This window comes from Erythrolamprus reginae, chromosome 6, assembly GCF_031021105.1.
Source record: "Erythrolamprus reginae isolate rEryReg1 chromosome 6, rEryReg1.hap1, whole genome shotgun sequence".
In the NCBI taxonomy this organism is placed as follows: domain Eukaryota; kingdom Metazoa; phylum Chordata; class Lepidosauria; order Squamata; family Dipsadidae; genus Erythrolamprus; species Erythrolamprus reginae.
The window spans coordinates 47,573,444-47,598,003 of NC_091955.1; the positions used below are offsets into that span (position 1 = coordinate 47,573,444).

Here is a 24,560-nt window from a genome sequence, read left to right on the forward strand (position 1 = left end):
TGTTATTACTGTATAGCCATTTTCAGTTAAAATACCTTTAGCCTTCCTATGAAGTTGTGGTCTGGACTATCTAGTGGGGATGAAATAGAACATAGAGACGTTTTACTCCTATTAATGCATATTTTATAACCTTTCAACTTACTTAAAGAGTTTGAAATGATGTTATGCTTAAAATGATTTAATGATTTAACAAATGATTTAATCTCTGCTTTACTGAACTCTAGAGGTCAAAATGACTAGAATTTTTTCTTGCTTTTTAAGTCTTATAAGTTGTATTTTTTAAGTATTATAAAATGTATTATAAGTTAAAGCATTTTGATTAAAAATCTTAATATAGTAATAAAACAAATGTTATAAGGTAGTCTTAGCTTACTGGTTTCTTGTTCAGCAGCCATTCAAAATTATGGTGATATTTTACAAAAAAGCTTTGTGACCAATCCTTGTTTTTAAGATTGTCAAGAGTCCTGCAGTCACATAATCATTCAGGTACTTTGCAACCAAAGTGACCATCACAACATCCTGTTGGTTGCATGAACAATTTTTGTGCTTTACAACTGCCTTTCAATAAGACAGAAGTAAAATTGTAAATCATAGTCATGTGATATTTTGCTTACTACTATGTCAGTGAAGGGCTCCAAAAAGTTTACTACCACATTATAGGCATGTCAGTTATTTTGTCAGTGTGGCTTGCCAGCCGTCTGACCAGGTGGGAGTGGCTTGATGATCATGTGACCAGGGGTGGCTTAAAGGCTTGTAACTGGCTTGAAGGTGGCCAACTTGATATCACTCATGTTAAAGGTTTGGGTTAGGGTGCCTGACCTCTCCTCACCTCAAAGAGATACAATTTGCCTATCTATTTACTATTACTGAACATCCAAAATAATCTATTTAATTCTATATATATATATGCCACATGTGTACATACATATTACACATAGGAACACCAAAATATGCATTATCGACTATATAATCTGCATGTGTATATACATACACACACCAAGTTCTTCTAAAATTATACACATTCAACCTCAATTACTGTCATAGGAAAAACATACTCAGAGCCCAGAAGGGAAAAAAAGAAAAGAATTCAATTTTTTTTCCCTACCGGTTCTGCGTACTTGACCAAAAAGTTTCTACTGGTTCTGCATATCTGACTGTAGCCATAGGAGCCCATTACTGTACTATGTTAACAATGGAAGGACAGTTGAATTTGTAAGATTATTGGATCAATGTGATTCCCCCACCTTTAGTTACCAGGGTGCTTATAATGGAGTTGCCAATCAACCGTCAACTGAAATAAAAAAGCTGTATAAAATGTCAAAAGCATTTATTTTCTTCAAAATAATTAAGAAACAATAGTTCACTTTTAACAGTTCATGTATATGGAATTATGAAATAATCTATTTATACTGTAAGAGGAAGATTATTTATACTACCATGGTAATTCTATCTCTTAATGATATCTTGTAATATGTGTCAAAATTAAGGATATAAAATGGCTGTCATCCTGCTTTGTGATCTCCTAGAGAGGTTTGGAGGTGGGGGAGAGAGTGTGTATGTGTGTCTGTCATGAAAACAGGTTGGAGTAAATTGCAATAGATTAAGCAGCTGGTGGGAAGTTTTGTTGGGCTGAGAAATGGAGTGAGAGGAGATAGTTAATGAGCAAAGTGGGATTCAGGCTGTTTCAGACTGCTGAAGATATTCAGGTTCTGGATGATTTGAACCTCACTCAGGTTGATGAGAATTCTAGGTAAATCAGAATCAGAAAAATGGAGAAACGACTATGTTTTCAGGGAAATCTGAGGAAAAAAGCCTAAGATGAGGGTCCATGACAATTCACCATGGCCAACTTACCATGGCTAATTCGCGACGGCCAAGTCACCACAGCCAACTCACTGCAGGACAAGAGTTACACAAATATCAAATTAATGCTGGAATAGAATCATTAAAGAAAGGAGGCAAAAGGGACAGAATGAAGTGTGAATGACAAACAAAATATTTTTTTAATTTTTTATTAGAAAAATAAATGCATGTACAATATAGGTAACAAACAAAAATACTTTTAAAATATAGAGAGATACCTTGCTTTCTCTTCCCTTACATATTATCCCTTATATAAATTTTCATATCTGTATTTTTCATGCTATTCTTTTATAATTAGTAGTTGTTACTTAAATACATAATATATAAGAAAAAAAGATAAGAAAAGAAATCTTAATTATTTGTTACAAATAACAATCATTCTAAATCAACAAATACAGTATTAAAATATTTTTTATTTATTATAATTAAATAGAATTGTTAAATTGTTGCACAAGAAGTTGCCTCATGGTGAGTTGGTCATGGCAAATTCTCTTGTGCCAAGTCACCCATGGTGAGTTGGCCATGGCGGGTTGACCGCAGTGAATTTGCCACAGCAAGTTGCCTGTGGCAAGTTGTCCCATTCCCTAAGATAGTGATCAACATTTTGCTAGCTTAACAGATTGCCAGTTATTTCTTTTCCTAAGGACCAGCGATGGGTTGCTTCCAGTTAGGACCGGTCCTAAGAACTGGTAGCACCAGTGGCAGAGACTTCGCCCACCCACCCAGGATGTTTTTGCGTTCAAGAACATGCAAACTGGTAGTAAAGGGTTTTAGAACACACTACTGCTAAGGACCTATTCTATAGGGAGTTTAGTTACAACTTCAAACATAATAATAGCTTAAGACAAGCACATTGACTTCAGAAGCACTATTCTGTAAGCAGAGAAATAGTTAATTGCTGAACAGCAGAGCAATAATACTCATAAAACAATTTAGGACTTTTATTACCAACCTCTTTATAGTATATCCTGTGGTGGGGAACTGTTTATCTGCTTTATCCACAGGCCACTCACTAAGAGAGCCATATAGCTATAATAGTCTTACTGGTTTTAAAATATCACAAATTAAAAAATGAACTATTTCACAAAGAAGTCTCTGCATGCTGTTTGTTATGTTTGACCCTCCCATCTATATCCACCATAAAGTAGCTAGTACAATTTCAGATTTAAGCTACTTTTACCCAGGCAAAAAATTGAATTGAGACTCTACTAGATTATTTTGGACTCTTACGTGAGAAACAATTCATCACTCTTTGTTAATCATTAAAAATAATACATGGGAGAAAATTATTTTATATTGCTACAAGTCAGCTGAATTGAGAGATGTGTTCAAAATCCTCCTGTAAAATTCCTTCTTACTTTCAAAACTGGGGGAAAGCATGCAGTGAGTACTCAGAGAAGTATTTATTTCATGATGTTTACATATGTACTTATGAAATATATAAATATAATCTTAATAAAAATCATAAATGTAACTGCATCTTGTTTATAATCTAGTCCTGTTGTTATATTTCAGTCTAAATTGTGATTCCTACTGTTGAACAAGCATTGATGGCTCTGTCTTTATTTCTTTAATGTAATAAAATCACCATGAGATGAGCTTTGGCTGTTCTACTGTTGGGTAATAAATATTATTTGTGCATGCTCTGTACAGTGAAAATACTTCATTTTTACCTCCTCTGGGGAAATTCTGAAAACTGGCTAGCTAGCACTAATAGTCCAAAAGAATCTAGCAGAGTCTCAATTCAATTTTTTGCCTGGGCAAAAGTAGCTTAAACCAGAAATTGTACTAGCTACTTTATGGTGGATAATGCTGCATGTCACACTAGGAGATGCATTAATAAAATAATATTCACTCATTCAAATTATCTTATAAAGTCTTTATCCCATCTTGGCTCAGTGTTAAGATGTGGGCCTAAAGGAGCGTACATAAGTGCACTGGTGTGCCTTTTGTCCCCTGTCCAATTGTCTTTCCTTTCTCTCACTTATCATATATATTTTCTTTCTTTCATATATTCTCTCCTCTAAGTTCACTTTACCCTTATATATATTACTACATGTCTATTTTTCTTCCTATGTATTTGTGTATTGGACGAATGAATGAATGAATAAATAAATAAATAAAAAAAATAAAATAAAATAAAATAAAATAAAATAAATAAATAAATAAATAAATAAATAAATAAATAAATAAATAAATAAATAAATAAATAAATAAATCTAGGTATGCTAGTTTGGAGATTAAACTGCCTAAGAACCGTACTGGTATCATCCTTAAGAGAAAAAGGAAGCAAATAACAGCAAATTTCAGTTTTTTAAAATCAAGGATACATGTAATTGCATTTTATAACAATATACTTGTCTTATTTATTTCCTAATATTATTCCTATAAATAGTGGACTATCTTGTTTTCTAGGAAATATCTTGTAGGTTTTCTTCTTCTTCTTATGATCAGTTATTTTGAAATATAAAACATTCTGGAAAATAACTTGATTTGTCTTACCTTGTTTACAGAACATCACAGAATTGCATATCTTAATGGAGGTACTTGGCTGCTTGGAAACATCAATCAAGCTGGCTATTTTAGGGTTAACTATGATGTTAGAAACTGGAGATTGATAATTGACCAACTAATGAGAAACCATAAAGTAAGCTCATTCCACTTTCTTGCCTGAATACCTGAAACACTTCCAGTTTCTTATCATCCTAAGGTCTTCATTTTTTCCCTTCTACCTTACAGGTAATCTCTGTCAGTAATCGTGCAGGTTTGATCGATGATGCATTCAATTTAGCCAGGTATGTTTTTCAGGAGATAATTCGGCTTAATGCATATTCCTACAGCTCTCATATAAATATATGAGAGCTGTAGGAATATGCATTCATAGTGTGTTTATGCAATTTGAAGTTGAAGAAACTCTTCCAATTTTCATCCCTTTTCTGCAAGTCATGATTGAAAAGATTCTCAGCACTGCATTCCCTATTTCTAACTAGTAAAAACCTGAGAGTATTTCTGAATGTGGATGCTTGATTAATTTTCTTTAAAGTCAGTTTAAGTACTTCTGAGATTAATAATCTGTTCCCATTTCACTAATGAATTATTTACCATTCAAAGTGATCCTTGAGCAACATGTCATTTTTAGTAATAAAACTCTTTGAATTCAGAATTTGTAATGCTCTGTTATAGATAAGATGTCTTTTTTGACAGTAAAAGATGCATATATTTTCACTCAGTCCAGAATGGTATGAATGTACATGCAGATATGAAACCAATTTTAGATATGACAGGTTTTGCAAAACAATAATTGCAAAGTAACAACTGCTAACAATTTATGAAAATAGCTATTGTTTAAATGGCAGAGGACAAGTGGAATAAAGGTATCCAAGCTATCAACGTTACATGTATTGAATATAGGGGATGATGCTAATTTAACTAGAATTATCAAAATACTAAATAGCAAAGGGGTAATGAGAATTGAACAATTATATGAGAAAGATGGAAGAGTTAGTAGAACTAGATTGGAATGGTGGATCGGTAAACAGAAATGGTTGCAGATTAATGCAATATGTACATATTTAAATAAAAGTGAGAATAAAGAAGCCTTCCTACGAGAAGAAAATAGCTTGGAAAAAATAATAAGTGAAAAAATAAACGAAAGTAAAGCACAAGCCAGCAATTTATATAGAATGCTATTGCAGAGGGAAGAAGAAGTAGTTAAAAGTTTAACAAGATGTTGGCAGGATGACTTACAAATAGACGAAAGAGAAATGGAAGAAATAATAGAAAATATATATAAGATTAAAAATACGAGAGTTAAAGAGATGAGAAGAAAAATTTTACATAAGTGGTACTATACACCTGTACAAATTGCACACTTCCAGGGGAAAGAGAAGGGCAAATGTTGGCATGGGTGCCAGAAAAAAGGAAATTTTATGCATATGATCTGGGAATGTGCAGAAATACAGAAATTCTGGAAGATAGTCCAGAATGAAATTAATAAAATGTTAAACACCAACTGGATTATTACTAAAGAAACAGCAATCTTAATTAAATATAGGGAACTAGGAGAATCTAAGGAAATTAAAACTGTAGCATTGGAAAGTGCCCAAGCGGTGATAGTATTAGGATGGAAAGACTCCACAAAATGGACACTACAGAATTGGTACTGGTACATGGTGGATCACATACATTTTGAAATTATGGAAATAAGATTAAATAATTTTGATGAGAATAAATTAGAGAAGCTGAAGGTGCGATGGAACAAGGTAAAAGATTATATGTTAAGTAGAATCTGTGATGTAAATATGAAAAATAAATTACAATCACTCTTTTAGTAAAAATCGTTCAAGATAGAGCCAAGGATCAATAGATAGATAAACAAGTTAAAATTCTTTGAATCCTTTTATAGGGGTGGTGGGGGTGACGGGGTGTGTGTGTTGTTTGGTGATGGGCACATGCACTGTGCACCGTTATATGTTTGTTTTTTGTAAACCTATAAAATCAATAAAAATTTATTTTTTAAAAAAATGAAAATAGCTATTGTAATATTAAGTGTTTGGAGTTTGTATTAAGTAAATAAAAACTTAAACCAATTTTAGAAGTGGAATGTTTTACATGACAATAATTGCAATGTAACAAATACTAATACTATAATTTATGAAAATAGATGTCATAATCTTACTGATCAAAGTTTTCAGTAACCTGCAAATCAGAACCTGAAACTTCCTAGCTGAAGAGGAAATAACATAAAGGGGAAAAAAAGAAATGGAAATAGCATGAACAACAGAAAGTAGGCAACAAAAGTTAGGAGAAGCAGTAGGCTTACTGGCCACTATGGAAAGGGAGGGCACATATACTGTAAATGGCACTATTATTGCTCATATTTCCTTGATATCTACTATCATATTTGGAGTAATAAAGGCCACTCACCTTAGCAGGAGAAGAATCTTGCTGAATATTTCTTGCCCCTGGCAACCAGCCGGTTCTTTCAAGCAAGCCTACAAGCAAGACTTATTAGATTTTTATCCCACCTTTATTATTTTATAAGTCTAGATGACAAATGTACATAACACTCCATCTTCTTTTTATTTCTCCCACAACAACAACGGTGTCAGATGGATTGGGCTGAGAGAGGCAGACTGGACCCAAAGTCACCCAAACCAGCTTTCATGGCTAAGGCAGGAGTAGAACTCATAGTCTCTTGACTTCTAGCCTTGACTCCTTAATCACTACACCAAACTGGCCATCTGACTTGAAAGTAATAATGCATTTTAGTGCTTTTTGCTTCTCACGAGTGTTAGTTTTCATATTCAGTAGTTACTTATTTCTCCCTGAATCTGACGCTTTATATAGAAGTGTGTTTTTTATGTGTATGGAATTTCCTGCCAGTCAGTTTTATGAGATGACTTATTTTTTGCACTCCATGCTTAATGGCTATACAGTGATCCCCCGCTCGTTGCAAGGGTTCCGTTCCAGGACCCCCCGCAATGAGCGGGTTTTCGCGAAGTAGCGCTGCGGAAGTAAAAACACCATCTGCGCATGTGCAGATGGTGTTTTTAACTTCCGCAGCGCTAGCGAGGAGCCGAAGATTGGGGGGCGGCGTGGCTGTTTTAAAACGTCGCCGCCGACATGGGGGGCTCACTAGCACCCCCCCGAACCCCCAACCCGGGTTTGGGGGGGTGCTAGCAAGCCCCCCATGTCGACGGGGATGTTTTAAAACACCCGCGCGGCTTTCCAATGAGTCCCGAAGACAAACGCGGAAGTTTGCCGTTTGTCTTCGGGACTCATTGGAAAGCTCCGATCGTTTTAAAACAGTTGCGCCGTTCTCCGCTGACTCCTGGCGAACTTCCCCGCTTTAGGAGTCAGTGGAGAACGGCGCGCCTGCTTGGCTTCGCTCGCCGCTGCAGCCAACGCGCGCTACGATCTTCCGGGCCAGCCAGGCTCAGCGGATCAAGCCCAGCTCCTCTCGGCCCAGCATCCCGGGCCAAGCGGCTGCCTTCCGTCACTGAGCCTGGCTCGCCCAGAAGATCGTAGCGCGCGTTGGCTGCAGCGGCGGCGACATTGCTGCCGGCTTGGCTTCGCTCGCCGCTGCAGCCAACGCGCGCTACGATCTTCCGGGCTAGCCAGGCTCAGTGACGGAAGGCAGCCGCTTGGCCCGGGATGCTGGGCCGAGAGGAGCCGGGCTTGATCCGCTGAGCCTGGCTGGCCCGAAAGATGGCAGCGCGTGTTGCCTGCGCCGGTGAGGGAAGCCAAGCCGGCTAGGCTCAGCGGATCAAGCCCGGCTCCTCTCGGCCCAGCATCCCGGGCCAAGCGGCTGCCTTCCGTCACTGAGCCTGGCTCGCCCGGAAGATCGTAGTGCACGTTGGCTGCACTGGCGAGGGAAGCCAAGCTGGCAGCAACGTCGCCGCCGCTGCAGCCAACGCGCGCTACGATCTTCCGGGCGAGCCAGGCTCAGTCACGGAAGGCAGCTGCTTGGCCCGGGATGCTGGGCCGAAAGGAGCCGGGCTTGAAGATCGCAGCGCGCGTTGGCTGCGGTGGCGAGGGCTTGCGATGGAGGGTGGAGGAAGCGGCCATGGGAGGGCGAGCTGCCTCAGGGAGGAGGATCGGGCGGGACCAGGTGGGGGCTGGAATTTCTCCGCTGGGAAGAAGCGGCCAGGGCGAAGGGCGGGCGAGCGGCGAAGGGCGGGCAGCGGGTGCTGGGGAGGGCTTCTCGCCCTCCTGCCAGCAAGAGGGGGAGCGAACGGCGTGGGCGGGCGAAGGGCGGGCGAGCGGCAGCGAGGAGTTTGCGTGGGCGGTGGGGAAACTCCTCGCTGATGCCAGCAAGAGGGGGAAGACCCAGGGAAGCCGCCCAGCAGCTGATCTGCCGGGCGCCATCTATGCATGCGTGCCCATAGAAAAAAAGGGCACGCATGCGTAGATGGTGTTTTGACTTCCGGGTTGAAAAATCGCAAATTACCCTGTTCGCAATGGTCGGGGACGCAATAACCGGGGGATCACTGTATAAACACCAATTACATTTTTAAAATGAAGCACCTAGTTTATTTTGTCAAACTTCATTGAAGAATGTAATTTTATATATATTCATTGATCGTTACTCAGAAAAAAAGATGCTTTCTATACTGTCACTTGGTTTGGCCAACCAAACTCTATTTTACATTCTTGAAGGATGTGAGTCATGACAGTGTTTGGCATCTCATGATTATATTCTGTTTCTCATGACCCCTGATTTACATGTTGTAGTAAATGTTAATCTGTTATTGTTTTACTTCATTTAATTTGTATACTGCTTAGTATGTTATCCAGAAATGCATTGCATGAAATACTTAAAAATAATAAAAGAGAACAAAGCATTTGTGCACTAATATATTAGAAGTTAAACATAGTGACTTTTTTTACTCCTTTGCCTTCGAGATTTTTGAATACTATAAAGTTAATTAAAACAGAAATCAATGCTGCCTTTTAGTACACATTTCTAGTTTTTTTTAATTAATGCTCACCGTCATTACAAGGCAACTTGAACATTAAATGCTATGTTCTCTTTAAATGGAAAATTGAACATATATTGTCCAGAGGATAAGATATTTGAACTTTTATTTTATTTTTGTTTTGAAGCATAGAATATTCATTTTAAAATACATATACCGTACTTTTTTCTACATTACATAGTATGTATCATCTTCTTAATCTGCAACTTAATATTCTCCTAAATGTATCTTATATTAATAAAATAAATATACCCTAAGGGATATTTTAAAATTCTACATAGCCTTAATTTAGTAAGCAGTTATTTCATAGCTATTTCCATTAAATGTGAACAAATTGTTTTTCAGTGACTTTCTAATGCAATCAGCAGACATAGAACTCAATTATTCTGCAATTATTGGAAATGGTGTACTTGGTAACAGTTGATTTTTATATGTCAGATTTGTCAATTTAATACATTTTTAGTTTAATACTGTTAATGTAACTTTTCATAAGGATACAATATTAATTTGCATATTAGCGCATGAAAATTAAATTGCATCAATATTTCAGTTCCCTTTTTGGCAATTTGCATTTTGCTGAATATAAGGGGGAATTTTTAGATGAGTCGCTTTATGCATTCCTTTACAAGCAGGTGAATGAAATATTCCCTAGGAAGGATGGTTTGTATCAAGGGTGTGTTCTAACATACCTCGCTGTTGGTTTGCTTCCTCCCACACTGCACAGGCATAGATGTGCTTACGTAGTGCAGAAAACCTGGCTTATGCACATGCACAGAAGCAAAAAACAAGATGGCACCTATAGCACTGCCAAGAAAGCTGATTCAAGGGGTGTGGCTAGCCGGCCATTGTCCCGGTTCGGTGAATGGAGAGAAATTCCCACTACTGGTTCTAAAGACCCTATCCGAATCGGGAGGAACCCATCTCTGGTTGTATACAGCAAATGTTTCTCAACCTTTTCTTTATCCTGGACTGTCTTTAAATACCTTTTGTGGCCACAGATCATGACCATGCGCCACCAAGACTTAGTCTACGTCCTAGATTACTTTCCTAGGATCTCTGGATACAACAATAGCAAATGATGGAAAGACCTCTAACTAAGAGAGTCACAGTTAGTATAAATTATTCCACAATAAATGGATGTAGATACCTTCATACATATATATGTATGATTTTCTCAATTTTTCTTATTTTGCATTGCTGTTTGTTTGTTTCTTTCACTGATGAAAGTTGAATGTCACCTCACTGGATAATCGGTTATTCTGGAGGAAAATGGAATATGCTGCTTTATTGGTTGAGATTTTTAAGGCAGAGTAGATCCACTGGAGTAGGGTAGCCCATAAATTTAAATAAATAAATAATATTTGTGCAGGCTTCAGTTTTTAAAATGTATTTTGGAGCTTAGCTCATTGAAAAGGGTAAGGTATTGCTCTGCCTGCCAAGTAGGGATTTTAAATAGCATTTTTCAGATTCACTCATCTTAGTTGAATATGGGATGATTGATAGGAGCTATCCTTAAATCAAAATGATCCTTACCTTAGCTGTTTTCATCATAGCATTTTGGATAGATGGCAAGATTGTGGAGGATATACTTGTTTGAAGTCACTGCAGTAATATTTCATTGTCATCCGAGATATTGTTTCTGTGTTTAAGTACAAGGCTGCATTTTATTTTATGAACATAAACTTTTTAATTTATTTTTAAATAATTACATGTCCTTTATTTCCTTTTCCTTCTTCAGTTAGCTTTTCCAACTTTCCTATCCCATCTATTTTTAATTTTATTAGTGTTTTAAATTGGGATTTCTTCTTAATTCCTTATTCTCTATTACAGATAATTCTACCTAACATTTGTTCTGAATTTCTTTCAGTGTTTTGATAATTATAAATAATGCATTATTTGTTATCTGCCTTCTTGACTTTTGATCTTGAAAGCAATATCCCAGTTTGGCACTATTTAGGAATATGTGCATAATGTTTAGTTGGAATGTGTGCATGATGTTTAGCTTATTTATGGAAAAATTGTGGCAAGGCAAGAAGATTTTACTCAGCTTTTATTAAAGACCCAGGAATAGTTACTCAGCTTGTAGCAAAGATGTAGAAGTATAGAATAGTATGCTGAGTTTAGGTGCTTAAGCTCAGAAGAGTATATAATGTGAAATCCACAGGCTGGCATCGATGACAGTTCGAGTACTTTATATCTTCATGACAATTCAATATCCCAAGTTTTATTTCTATTCTAATGAGGAAATGAAAAGAGCATGGGTGATTTTTACATTCTGATCATAAAAAATATATGGTAACTGTTGTGGTTCCGTCTGAGGCCCCTCAGGGAACGGCTGATCTTCTGTCGGTTTCCAGCTCAGAGGGAGAGGCTGAGGAACAGGAGGTGCAGGCAGACGAGGAGGAGGAATCCCAGGCTGAAGAAGAGGGAGGACAGCCAGAGTCCCCCCAGAGGGAGCTCTCCCCAGCAAGCAGCCTGGATTCCTTAGAGGAAAATGCACAAGCCATAATTGATCTGCGACAGAGAAGAGCTACTCAGAGAAGGGATCAATTGGCTAAGTACTTTCAGCATTAAAGAGGCAACAGCTGGGTTTGGGTGTGGTGCTCTTTGGAAAGGCTAAAAGGCAGACCCACCCTTCCTGGCTTGTGGAGTTTTATCTTTGAGAGTCTTGGGACCTGGTTGTGAACTTTGGCGTCTTGGAATCCTGGTTTGTGCCTTTGACTACTGAAACTTTGGGGTGGGTGTGCCAGCAAGAAGCTTGCTGTATTGTCTGGACATCAGGACTCTGCTGTAAAGTATTATAGCCTGTCTGTTGGGAAGAACAGGTTTTCCTCTGTGTTTATTTTTTCCAGCTATAAAATACTTTTGGCTTTTACCAGAGTGTCTGGCTTTTTTTTCCAGTTGGTGTTGAGGTCTGGGTGAACCCAGACAGAACAGGTAACTAAAAAGGAGCCTGCTCCAATTTCTATTAATTTTGTCAAACTTAATCTGTCACTGGTTGAGATCCAGTGGGGGATAGACCTTGAGAGTGGATCATGGGTTCTGTGAAGAGGTAATGTGTGTTCCTGAGTGAGAGTTGGGAAGAGAGAATAAGTGGTTTGGGCACCACTTTACCAGTTAGTGGGAGAGGCCAGTTAAGGTAGAGTAGATAGGTGGGAGTGGGATAAGTGATTCAGAGGTTCTAATATCACTAAGCACAATAACTGAATCATGTACAAGAACAGATGGGGGGGATCCTTAGTTAAGGGGGTTGGGAGGCTAGAGCTGGGGGGGAATGAATTCTCTGAAGGGTTTAGGCCAGCGGCAGGTTGTTCTTACCTGAATACTGGTATGCTGCGCATACCTCATGATGAATCTGGTGCATGTGCCCCATCACAAAATTTTGCTTCTGCACATGTGTAGTAAGCAAAAAAGTGCTGAAATCTCATAAGGGGATGCATGTGTGTGAGAGATTTTGGTGAGTTTTTACATCTGCGCATGCGCGGAAGCAAAAAAATTGCCAAAATCTCACTTCTACGTGAGTCTCCTCACAAGATTTTGCTTCTGTGCATTCGGAGGAAGCAAAATAGAGAAAATTAAAAAGAGAGAGAGAAAGATGGTGCCACACGACGGACCGGTGAAGACCGCACCAGAACCATCACGCACAAATTTCCCAATCTGCGGAACAGACCTTTGTGGCGTACCAGTAGCAATCCACCACTAGTTTAGGCAGATCAATATATTCAGTTGGGAGTTCTTTCACCTTTCTACTATTGCCTGTGGAACAGCTTGCCCCTGGAGGTGAGGTTGGCCTCCATTCACCTTCTAGAACTAGCTTGGGGATTCAATAGTGGTACATAGTCCAGGGGGATGGTTGTTTGCTTGAGGATGCTTTCTTTTTTTATATATTTCACACATATTTTTATAGTCTTCTTTTTACTTGTAAGCCGCTTAAAGTAACTTACCTCTTCACACTTGTCTATTGTTTCTGGCATTTAATTCTATTCTGATTAAAATAAAAAAACAAAAGGTTTCATGAGCCTGTGTTTTTTCCATGCTACAAAACAGGAGGAAAATCTCCAGTTTATCAAAATATCATCCTTGAAGTTGCAAAAATCACAATATTATAGTTTAAAAATCCTTTCCAGGATATAGTCAAATACAGGAATTTTAGCTTTGTAGGTAAATTTTCTATTAAATTAAACTTTAGAAATATGTGTGGAATGGACCTGGTATATCATATGAAAAATGCATTATGTTTGCTTTTATACCTATGATATTATTGTGGTTTTGTTTACATTGCTTATTGCTTTTGTCTCTTCTTTATGGCTATGTGTTTTTCGAGTTTTTAGATTGTACTGCCAATGTTTTAACTATATTATTTGAAAGTGGCAGGGACTTTCTTTCAAATTCTGGTGGAGTAAAAATATGATAGCGAATAAAAGAGGTAGAGAAATAGAAAGCTACTATTAAAAAAAACAGTTTAATTGCTTCAGATCAATTTATCTTAGAGGTTGATAAGGAGGAGGCAGTAGGATAAGAATCTGTTTTCTTTGCATGCTAATGATTTTATTCACTAGATAAAAGCATATGCATGGTCACTGCTAGCAGCATATTTTAACTTCATTTATTTACTATATTAAACATTTGTTTATACAACCCATCTTTATTCTTAATTGGTTGTGCCCACCACTCCTCCTCAGGGTTACTTTTTTTAATAAAGCACTTGCAAGATCAAGATTGTAGAGAACAAATAGACAATAACACATACAATAATATTGCTTCACTTTTAATCCCCAGGAATCCAAATTCTTAAATAAAATATTAGGCAATACAATCTATTGGGCCTTAAATGACCTATGTCTTTTGTCTCAAGCTTTGCCTGTAGTGAAGACAACAACATTGTAATATATCATTCTCTACTTCCAAGTTTTAGAAAAGTACATAATATCCCTGTATTTAGTAGTATCTTATCCCAAGATTGGAGCTCTGCCATCAGTATAATCCAATTATTTACTCTGTCACAAACAAATCATTATCAGATATGAAGATCCCAGAATGCACACTCAGAAACCTCTCTTCTTCCAACAAGAACAAAAAAAATAAAAGAAGTTGAAGGAAATGGGTTTGCAAAGCAGGGTAAGGAGGAAAGAAGGAAAGGAAAGGAAAGGAAGTAAGTTAATTTTTCTGAATACAGCTGTTTGAAGACAACAGGATTTTTTAAATGAAGTAATCAAACTTTGAAAGCTTTGTTATTCCAACCTGTGCTGTTTTCATAGAGATGAATATTTGGATATCTCTCTTCTAATATGTGAAAAGTTACATATTTTTCCATCATTTTGCACACTAGATAGATATTCCAAAACAATTTTCAGTTCTAAAGAATTACACCATGTAACAATTTTCAAAAACAAAATAGTTCCCAGTTGTTAAGTGTGTTTTCCTGATTGTTTGTACCTTAAATGAATAGAAAAAAGTTATTATTCCCTGTAAACTTTCCTTTTGTGGTCAACACAATGATATTTTGAAATTGATCTATTTTTAAGGATATTTGCAATATTTCAAGACACTTAAGAAGGTTTTGGAATTGTGAGAACTATCAAGAAGTTTCTAGAACTGTCCAGAATGATCTAGAACTTTCTGGGACTGTACAGAATTGTAGGTAGCTGTATAACTACAGTTATATAGGGTCACTCTAGCCCTTCCTGAGATACAGAGACACATGATCTAATTGATTGGGATTGCATAGTAAGTGGGCAATGGGGAATTGACCTAGACAGACATGTGGGAATTCAATATCCATTCAGATTCTGATAACAACAGTATTCACGCTTCACCCCACACCCATTACAGGAAGAGCTTAGGAATATAAATGTATATATATTGTGTTACTCTGGTACCGGGTGATCAATCTTGCTCTGCTGAATCCTCAGTACACTCTTGTACTTTAATACTGCATGGAATAAAGACCATTTTTATCAAGTTTGGAGAGACATCCTTTTTCCTTACAGTACACAGCAACGTAGTCAATTTAGATGGCATCAAGAGGTTGCATAGATCCAGCAGACGCATTTTGCTACGTATGTGGCCAGTTTATAAAGACAAGAGCAAAAAAGTACTCTGTGGAAGCATCTGCTAAGATGTGTGAGGCCTAGAAAGCATACTTCGGCATGCCTGTTGGTGACCAAGACGAACCATGGGCTCCTCATTTCACATGTGAGCACTGCAAGAAAACTCTTGAAGGTAAGTAGATAAATGCTACTCTCTTAAATAGCACATTAACTGTGTTAATATTGTAAATATCACTAGTCATTAGTGTGAAATAGGCCTAAATCAAAATCTCAATCCAAATTTTATTTTGTTTGTTTATAGGTTGGTACAGGGGAAAGAAGAGAGCCATGCATTTTGCTATCCCAAGAATTTGGTGTGAAATGACTGATCACTCAACAAATTGCTACTTCTGCATGGTGGACCCTTCCAAACGTCGCACTGGCAAAAATGCACTGCCTGTAACGTATCCTGACATTCCTTCATTGATTGCCCCAGTACCACACTGCCCTGAACTTCCTGTACCAACACCTCCAGATAAAGCTACACCACCTTCAAAAGAAAGCAGCAGGTCAGACACCGTGGAAGACATTGAAGATCACGATTTCTCTTCATATGCAGATGATGAGCGGAAGCCATACTACCCTAACCAAAAAGACCTCAATGATCTGATCAGAGACCTTGGTCTCACCAAGTCCAACGCTGAGCTTCTGACATCAAGGCTCCAGCAATGGAACTTATTAGATGAAAGCATCCAAGTCACAGATGAGAGGAAGATGAAGACTATGTACAATTGGTTCAGACTCTGATAAAGAACTATGCTGCAATGGGCTGCAGGATGTCACTCAAAATCCATATCCTTGATGCTCATCTTGATAAGTTCAAAGAGAACATGGGAGCTTACTCAGAGGAGCAAGGCGAGCGCTTTCACCAGGACATTATGAACTTTGAACGCCGTTACCAAGGACAACATAACGAAAACATTATGGCCGACTATATTTGTCTTCGGAGAGGGGCGGCATACAAATCTAAGTAATAAATAAAAAATAAATAAATAAATTTGGGGATTGATTCGTGAAACTGATTTGCAGTATAGTCATAAATCTCGGAAAAACCGCATACTTCTGAACAGTTTTTGATAATCTGTGTAAATTTGCAATGCATATAGTGTTCTTAGTCTGATTGTATAAATGAGAAGATGCAAAATTGTCTGTTTCTATAGTAAAAATGCATAATTTCCGTTGCCGTGGTCACAAAAGTGAAGTTTATGATGAATGTAAGCAATTTTTAATTTGTTTTAGACATAAGCAATTGGAATATAACTTTTAAAAGCTGGGAACAAAATTTGTGTTACATAGTGTTATCAATGTATCTATTAAAAAACATGTAGAGTAAATATATATATTTACTCATTTATTCAAATGTGAAAACTTCAGAATTACATAGGCCCATATCACTGAAAATGTACATCACCATTCCGACAGATGGACAGAATGTGTGCCTTGGTAGCATAAACAAATATTACACTCCACTTTTCCCCCCAGTGTTTTGCTTTTCAGATCATCTGCTCTTAGATTTATGAGGAAATAATTCAGAATGGATTAAATTCAGACTGTCCCTGGGCAATTGCACTAGTACTTGGTACTTTGTCTGAGTAGGGGAAAATCAATGTTCTGGAAACTATTTGTGAGCTCAGTTTCTGGGTGTGTGCAAGCAAACCAAGCTGGGAATGCAGCTGCAAAACACATAAATGTCACTTTAAAATTGAATATGCAACTGTAATTGATTCTTTTAAATCTATTATTAAGGACAATAATTTTTAATAATGTAAACATTATTTTTCCAAATGAACAGCTTGAAAATTTGGTCATCATATTATAGTTTTAATAATTTATTTTTCTCAGTATTTTTTAATAGTACAAATTTAAAAAGATTTTACAGAACATGATCCAAAACCTTCCTGATATTTAAAATGCTATCTAATGCATTTTAAATATATTATTGTATTATTTTAACCAATGTCTAACATGAGGTGTTTTTAAAAAGGCATCTGTGATTATTACAGAAAATCATAGAGCAAGATTGAACTTCAAGCAAGTTTTCATACATAATTAGGAAATTGTGGATAATAACTAAATACATACTATTTTCCTTTTCTGACATAATGTAGTAAATACAGAAAAACTATTTTGAAGAATGGACACTTGCCAAATAGAAAATGTTAAAAATAATATTAAAATTATCATATAACATTAAAAATTATTCTACTTTTTCAGATAGATAGATAGATAGATAGATAGATAGATAGATAGATAGATAGATAGATAGATAGATAGATAGATAGATAGATTAGAGAGACAGACAGACAAATCTATATCAGATATTTTTCCCCAAGCAATAATTATAACAATTATCTTTATACAGGGCTGGTTATTTGCCACAGAATATTCCACTTGAGATTATTAGATACCTGTCAAAGGAAAAGGAATTTCTACCTTGGCATGCTGCTAGTCGAGCTCTTTATCCTCTAGATAAGTTGCTGGACCGCACAGAGAACTACAATATGTTCAATGTAAGTAAAGATAAATATACATCTCTTTCTTTTTATCAATCACTAAAGTGTTGTTTTCCCTACAAGAACACTATACTGTATATCAATCAAATATCACCCCATGCCAATTCAGTGAAGCAATGGATGTGATGTGCCAGTGTCTGGAGGCTGTAAGGGTCTGGATGGGGACCAACAGGCTCAGCTTAACCCAGACAAGACCAAGTGGCTGTGGGATTTTCCTCCTAAGGACTATTCGATCTGTCCATCCATTGTGCTGGGAGGAGAAACATTGACCCCTTCAGATAGGGTCCGCAACTTGGGCATCCTCCTGGACCCACAGCTGAACCTTGACCATCATTTCTCAGCTGTGGCCAGGGGGACCTTTGCCTAGGTTCACCTGGTGTACCAGCTGCAACCCTATTTGGACCAGGAGGCTCTATGCACAGTCACTCAGGCTCTCATCACCTCCCATCTCAATTATTGCAATGAGTTCTACATGGGGCTACCCTTTGAAAGAGTTCGGAGACTTCAAATTGTCCAGAATGCAGCCACGCAGCAGATGCCAGCCAGGATCAGGCTCCATGGCCGTCCCCACCCCACGGCTATGGATCTGGTGGGCGGTGGCGGCAGCAGGCAGTAAGGGGCTGGGCATGGGTGGCGGTGGGAGAGCCACGTCGGGTGCCGGCCAGGATCATGCTCCATGGCCGCGCCCTCCTCCCACAGGTATGGATCAGGCATGCAGCAGCAGGTGGTAAGGGGCTGGGGCGGGGGCTGGGGCTGGGCGGCGATGGGAGGGCCTTGACCATCATTTCTCAGCTGTGGCCAGGGGGACCTTTGCCTAGGTTCACCTGGTGTACCAGCTGCAACCCTATTTGGACCAGGAGGCTCTATGCACAGTCACTCAGGCTCTCATCACCTCCCATCTCAATTATTGCAATGAGTTCTACATGGGGCTACCCTTTGAAAGAGTTCGGAGACTTCAAATTGTCCAGAATGCAGCCACGCAGCAGATGCCAGCCAGGATCAGGCTCCATGGCCGTCCCCACCCCACGGCTATGGATCTGGTGGGCGGTGGCGGCAGCAGGCAGTAAGGGGCTGGGCATGGGTGGCGGTGGGAGAGCCACGTCGGGTGCCGGCCAGGATCAGGCTCCATGGCCGCGCCCTCCTCCCACAGGTATGGATCAGGCATGCAGCAGCAGGTGGTAAGGGGCTGGGGTGGGGGCTGGGGCTGGGCGGCGATGGGAGGGCCGCAGTGGGTGCCAGCCAGGTTCGGGCTCCATGGTATAGAATTTCCTGCCTAAGCAGGGGATGGACTAGGAGACCTCCAAGATTGTATTGTATTGTATTGTATTGTATTATACTGTACTGAACTGCACTGCACTGAACTGCACTGCACTGTACTGTACTATATTATTATATTTTGCATTACATTACACTACCTTATTATACTATATTATCAAGAATATAGCACTCCATGTTTAATACTAATTGAAAAGAGTAGTTTTTAAATGTGGCAATAACTAGGAATTGTGAAAAACAATTGGGGAAAAATTAAGATCATAAGCTAGCTATGAGCCGGGGTGGCGCAGCAGGTAGAGTGCTGTACTGCAGGCCACTGAAGCTGACTGTAGATCTGAAGGTCAGCGGTTCAAATCGCATCACCGGCTCAAGGTTGACTCACCCTCCCATCCTTCCGAGGTGGGTAAAATGAGGACCCGGATTGTGGGGGCAATATGCTGGCTTTGTTAAAAAAGTGCTATTGCTAACATGTTGTAAGCCACCCTGAGTCTAAGGAGAAGGGCGGCATAAAAATCAAATAAATAAGTAAGTAAGTAAGTAAGTAAGTAAGTAAGTAAGTAAGTAAGTAAGTAAGTAAGTAAGTAAGTAAGTATGTGAGTGAGTGAGTGAGTGAGTGAGTGAGTGAGTGAGTGAGTGAGTGAGTGAGTGAATGAATGAATGAATGAATGAATGAATGAATGAATGAATGATACTGGGAATAGAAAGTTAAGTTAGTCTTGATCAGGAAAAAAACTCACTCAAATCACAAATTATAAAATGTCACCTTCATCTTTTTATTCATAAAATTTAACATGCAGGAAAGGAATTTATGGATAATGTAGACTAAAGTAACTTTCAAAATGGGAGTGGAGGCAGTCTGTGATACATTTGCTTTGGACAGGATGAAACATCCGCATTGACTATGAAAATATGTAATGCATTTTTTTCCATTTCAGGAGTACATTTTGAGACAAGTTGCTTCAATGTATTTAAAACTGGGATGGCCAACAAATAATTTGGAGAAATCTTTGGTTCAAGCATCCTACCAGCATGAGTAATTATATTTTTTAATGGTTGCAAAATAGCCTTAATGAATTAAATTTCCTAAACTTAATTCAGTGGCAATTACATTTATTATTATTATTATTATTATTATTATTATTATTATTATTATTATTATTATTAGGATTTGTATGCCACCCCTCTCCGCAATTTAACTTTTATATCTTCTATTTATTTGACACATGAATTGATTGAAAGACTTAAATTAATTTTCAAATTCACATTGTATATTCCCCATTATGTTGTTGAATCTTTTTCTCGAAATTTCAAAGAATCTTTGTTTTTCCATACTGGGTGGAGCTAAACTCCAAGAATTGGATGACATCATCCCTTCAGCCAGTGAAGACTGAGTCTATCAAATTTTACACCTTCATCCTCCTGCCTTAATTCCTCCTTTTTGACTCAGTCCTCGGCCTGAACACCATGTGTGTTTCTTGCTCCCATTCTTCAGAAGTGTTTTTTCCCCCATTTGTCATCAAGTTTCAGCTGTGAGTTCTCCCCAGCTGACTGGCTTGGCCTTGGAGCCACTGAGTTGAGTGTGGCAAGGGCTTCAGCTCTCTCCACTTGTTGAGATTAGGGACAGGATTTTCACTTCAATTTCAGCCTTGTGAGTTTTATTTGGCTTGGTAATTTCTGGCTCAGAATGAGGCATTGTGGTTTGACCTTGACAACATTCTCTTCGCTTGTTGTCACAGTTTGCCCAACTGTCACTGGAATTATCACACTCATATAACCAATGGCCAGGAGAGCTTTTATGTTGCATTCCTGCTTGGCCAGGGGATGACAGCATGGACTGAATTTCACTGCAGGGGCTCTGGCACTTAAGCAATTGGCTGTGATCTGCCCCCCAGCAAAGGGTTTTTTGCCCCACAGGTTGGTATTGCAGCCAGATTCATCCGATTACTGGCCTCCCAACAGGAACCTGTACTGAGTTTCCGCCTGTCTCCTCAGCATGTTTTCTGGATGACAGGATCCAGCTGCAGTGGCAGGCCTTGTCAGTTGGCCACACAGTGAGATGGTGGCTCCACAGGAGGCCGTTCTAAGGAACAGTGGCCATTTACACTTACTTGGCTGTCTGGTTCTAGTGATGGCCATTTGAGAGATGTGGTGGCCATTTTAACTCAAGTAGGCCACTAGTGATGGCCATTTTGATTGATGTGGCAGCCATTTTAGACACTCTCCCCCCCCCCCCGGCCTATTGATTGTAGCAGTGGACATTTTCTAAAACAACAGACATTTTTGAAACCACCAGCCAGGGGATTTTTTTCTTCTTCTTTGCCTCATTTTCCTTTTAGTCCTTTTAGACACAAGCAAGAGCAAACATAAAATGGGTTCTACCAAAAGGCAACATAACCAACGGCCTCAGTTTCAGAGACTACTCTTTCAGACGGCCCTTCTTCCCATAGGGGGCAGTTGCCCCCATTAGTATTCCTCTGCTGACCTTGCAAAGGTCTCCAGGCTTACCCAGGGGGATGAAAGTTGCAGAGCCAAGATTTGCACTAGGTCCAGTCTCAATGAACAGGAATTTTGACGGGTTCATCCAGATGGGCCGGCCTCAGCAGCTAGGAGTGACCCAGATAGTGGCCAGGCTGAGATAGCCTCTATTCCTCCCTCAGACACCTTGTCCTTGAACAATCCAGATCTGACCATCGTAAATAAGAACATTTAGGAGGCCCGTCGGGAGATCTGCCCCATTGGGAGATTTCTGGGGCTGCAACCTTTATTCTGACAGCCGCTGGGCTTAGTGATGCTTAATCCGAATGTTCAGGCACTGATTGCTGCCACTATCAAGCAAGGTTTTGGGGTGGGTCTTAAAAAGAGAGGTAGGCCTACAGCCCCAGTCACTCAGACCACTGGCCCATCTGACCACACTTCCACCTTGGGGTGCACTGACTGCAGAGACTAATCTTATGACCTCTATTCCCCAGACCAGTTGTTGGGGTCTCACTCTTATCTGGAGGACAGCCAGATTGACATGGATCTCTGTGCTGATGAGGGTCTCACCCCTGATCCTCCAGCTTCTTTGGACCTATTTCACCCTGACCTTTTCAAGTTGCTTTTTTTTAAAGGCTAAAAACGCTGGCAATTTTGGATCATCTTCCTCAGAGCCACCTGAGAACTCCTCTGTGAATGACTGCCTGTTTAAGACTACTTCTGAAGCTGAGGTGATACCAGCCCCTCCACTTTTTGTTGATTCTATCGTCTCCCATATCAGGGCCCTTGCCCAATTACTTAGACAAATGGTGTTCCAACGTGGTACCTGACCTGGCACAACATCTCTAGCTGCTTTTGGTTGATGCACCTTTCTCGCCGTTATATTCCTCTGCCCTCACGCCAGGTGAATCTGACAAGCTGTTGCGACTGGAGGGCAGAACAAGTGCTCCAAAGAGCTTACCAGGTGGCCACCTGGACTGTTGGAGCATCCACCACTGCCTTCTTCTCATGTACATTGAGATGGCTGCAGCACCTCCAGTAGCAGCTCCCCATATTTGATCTGCGGGCCAGCCAGGACCTTAACAAACTTCTGGCTGCTGTCCAATTCACTCTGATGCCACCATTCAGTGGGTCCATTTCACAGCCAGAGCTATGGGGGCCTCCATAGTAGCCAGGAGCACTGTTCCCTCTAATGTGCGCAGTGTGCTGTGATGCACGCAAAAACCAAGCTCAGTGCACTTTTTTCCAAGCCCGTGCAGGCGCCATTTCTCCCCGCCCGACAGCTGATCTGCCCCTCCCAAGCTGTGGCCGGGGAGACAACCCCTGTGGGCTCTGAGCCCCACCTGGCTTCTCCGCCTCTGTCTGGGGCTGCTGTCGCACGCCCCCACGTCATCTGCGACCTCCCAAAGGCACCCCCAAAGGCAGAAGATTGGGGTGGGGGCTGAAGGAGTCCAGCCCCCCGCGCCGATCAAGGCCACCTTGCGGGCTTTCTCCAGCGTCAGATCAAGTGCCTGGGTAGGTCTGAAGAGTGTGCCGACGTGAGCACTCAGAGGCGAGGCTGGGACAAGCCAGGGCAGGACAAGTGGGGAGCAGCTGTGTCCCCGTTTGGAGAGGCAGCGCTTCTCCTCTGCCGGGGGGCGCTAATGCTGCACTCCCTTTCTGGCTGGTGGGAGGAAGGCGCTCTGGCTCCAGCTTGTTTCATCCTGCTCCTCATAAACACTTTGAGAGGTGTGCGCTTGTTGCCTTGGAAGGGGGGAGGGCAGCGTTTCCTCTTCCTCTTCAGTGGAGGAGAGCTTGCAGCTGGGCTTCCAGGAGCCAAGGAGGGGGGGAGAGAACCCCACTCTCGATCCGTGATGCCGGAAAGTCACGGTAAATGAGAGCGGTGGATCTGGGGGGGGGGTTGAGGGGGGGAAGAGATGCCCTTTGCAGCAACGGGCACACACTTTGGTGCACAAGACCTTGCAAGCATGGAAGGGAGAGGGGAAGCACACCTTTGAAGACCGACCCACTGCCACACACGTTGCACACGCAAGGCAGTGTTCTTCGCTGGAGGCGCGGTCCATAAAGCAGCTGTTGCTACTTCATCCAAGCATCCCCGGTCGGGAATCAGGGGCTGAGAACTGTGTGGGAGCGGGGAAAAAACCAAAAACAGGAGTGGGTTAGCTTGCCCTGCTCTAGATTTGGTTGAATGGCGGGTGTCACACAGGCATTTGGATTAGTTGACCTCTAATTCATTTCCTGTATTTTGTCACCAGGCTGCAGGGAGAAACCTTAAATGCTGGGCATGCAGGTGGGGCTATTGGTACAAACTTCTCCTTGCCTTCTGCATGAATTAAAAATTAAAAAATTCAATATTTGTTTGTTTTTAAGAAACCTGGCTGCAAAACCTGGTGCCCTATCCAATAACTATGTACAATAACTATTAACACCCTCAGACACCATAGGTACTATATAAATTTGGACAAGAGCATCTGTTGGTTACAACTCGACTGACCCATTTGGGAAATATTGTTCCCTTTCAGAGGTTGGGACGCATGTTACCATCCACCATCTGATGCTCATTTCACTGGTAGACCTCACCAGCCACTGCAAAGAATTGCTATCTCCTGGAGCCCCACAGTCACCATCACCATAGATGCCAGCATGTATGGTTGGGGGGGCCATGTGCAGTTGGCTTTAGCTCAGGGCACATGCTCTCAGACAGAGGCACAGTACAGCATAAACAGATTGGAGTTATGTGCTGTCTATCTGATGCTCAAGCAGCTGATACACATGATGGCTGGTGAGCATATTCTCCACTGCTTCTGGAAGGAGAGTCCAGTATGGGTAATTCTCCAATCCTATTGGTAGAGACTGAGTTTAAA

The 24,560-nt window shown here is 40.2% G+C and overlaps 1 protein-coding gene across 1 annotated transcript in view; it reads left to right on the plus strand.

Annotated features, from left to right (window-relative positions):
- Positions 1–24,560, plus strand: part of TRHDE (thyrotropin releasing hormone degrading enzyme) — a 391,977-nt gene that overhangs the window by 340,415 nt on the left and 27,002 nt on the right. The window contains exons 11-14 of the mRNA XM_070755729.1: positions 4,377–4,510; positions 4,603–4,658; positions 17,796–17,943; positions 20,157–20,254. Coding sequence (XP_070611830.1) covers positions 4,377–4,510; positions 4,603–4,658; positions 17,796–17,943; positions 20,157–20,254 — 436 coding nt within the window. The remainder of the gene's footprint in view (positions 1–4,376; positions 4,511–4,602; positions 4,659–17,795; positions 17,944–20,156; positions 20,255–24,560) is intronic.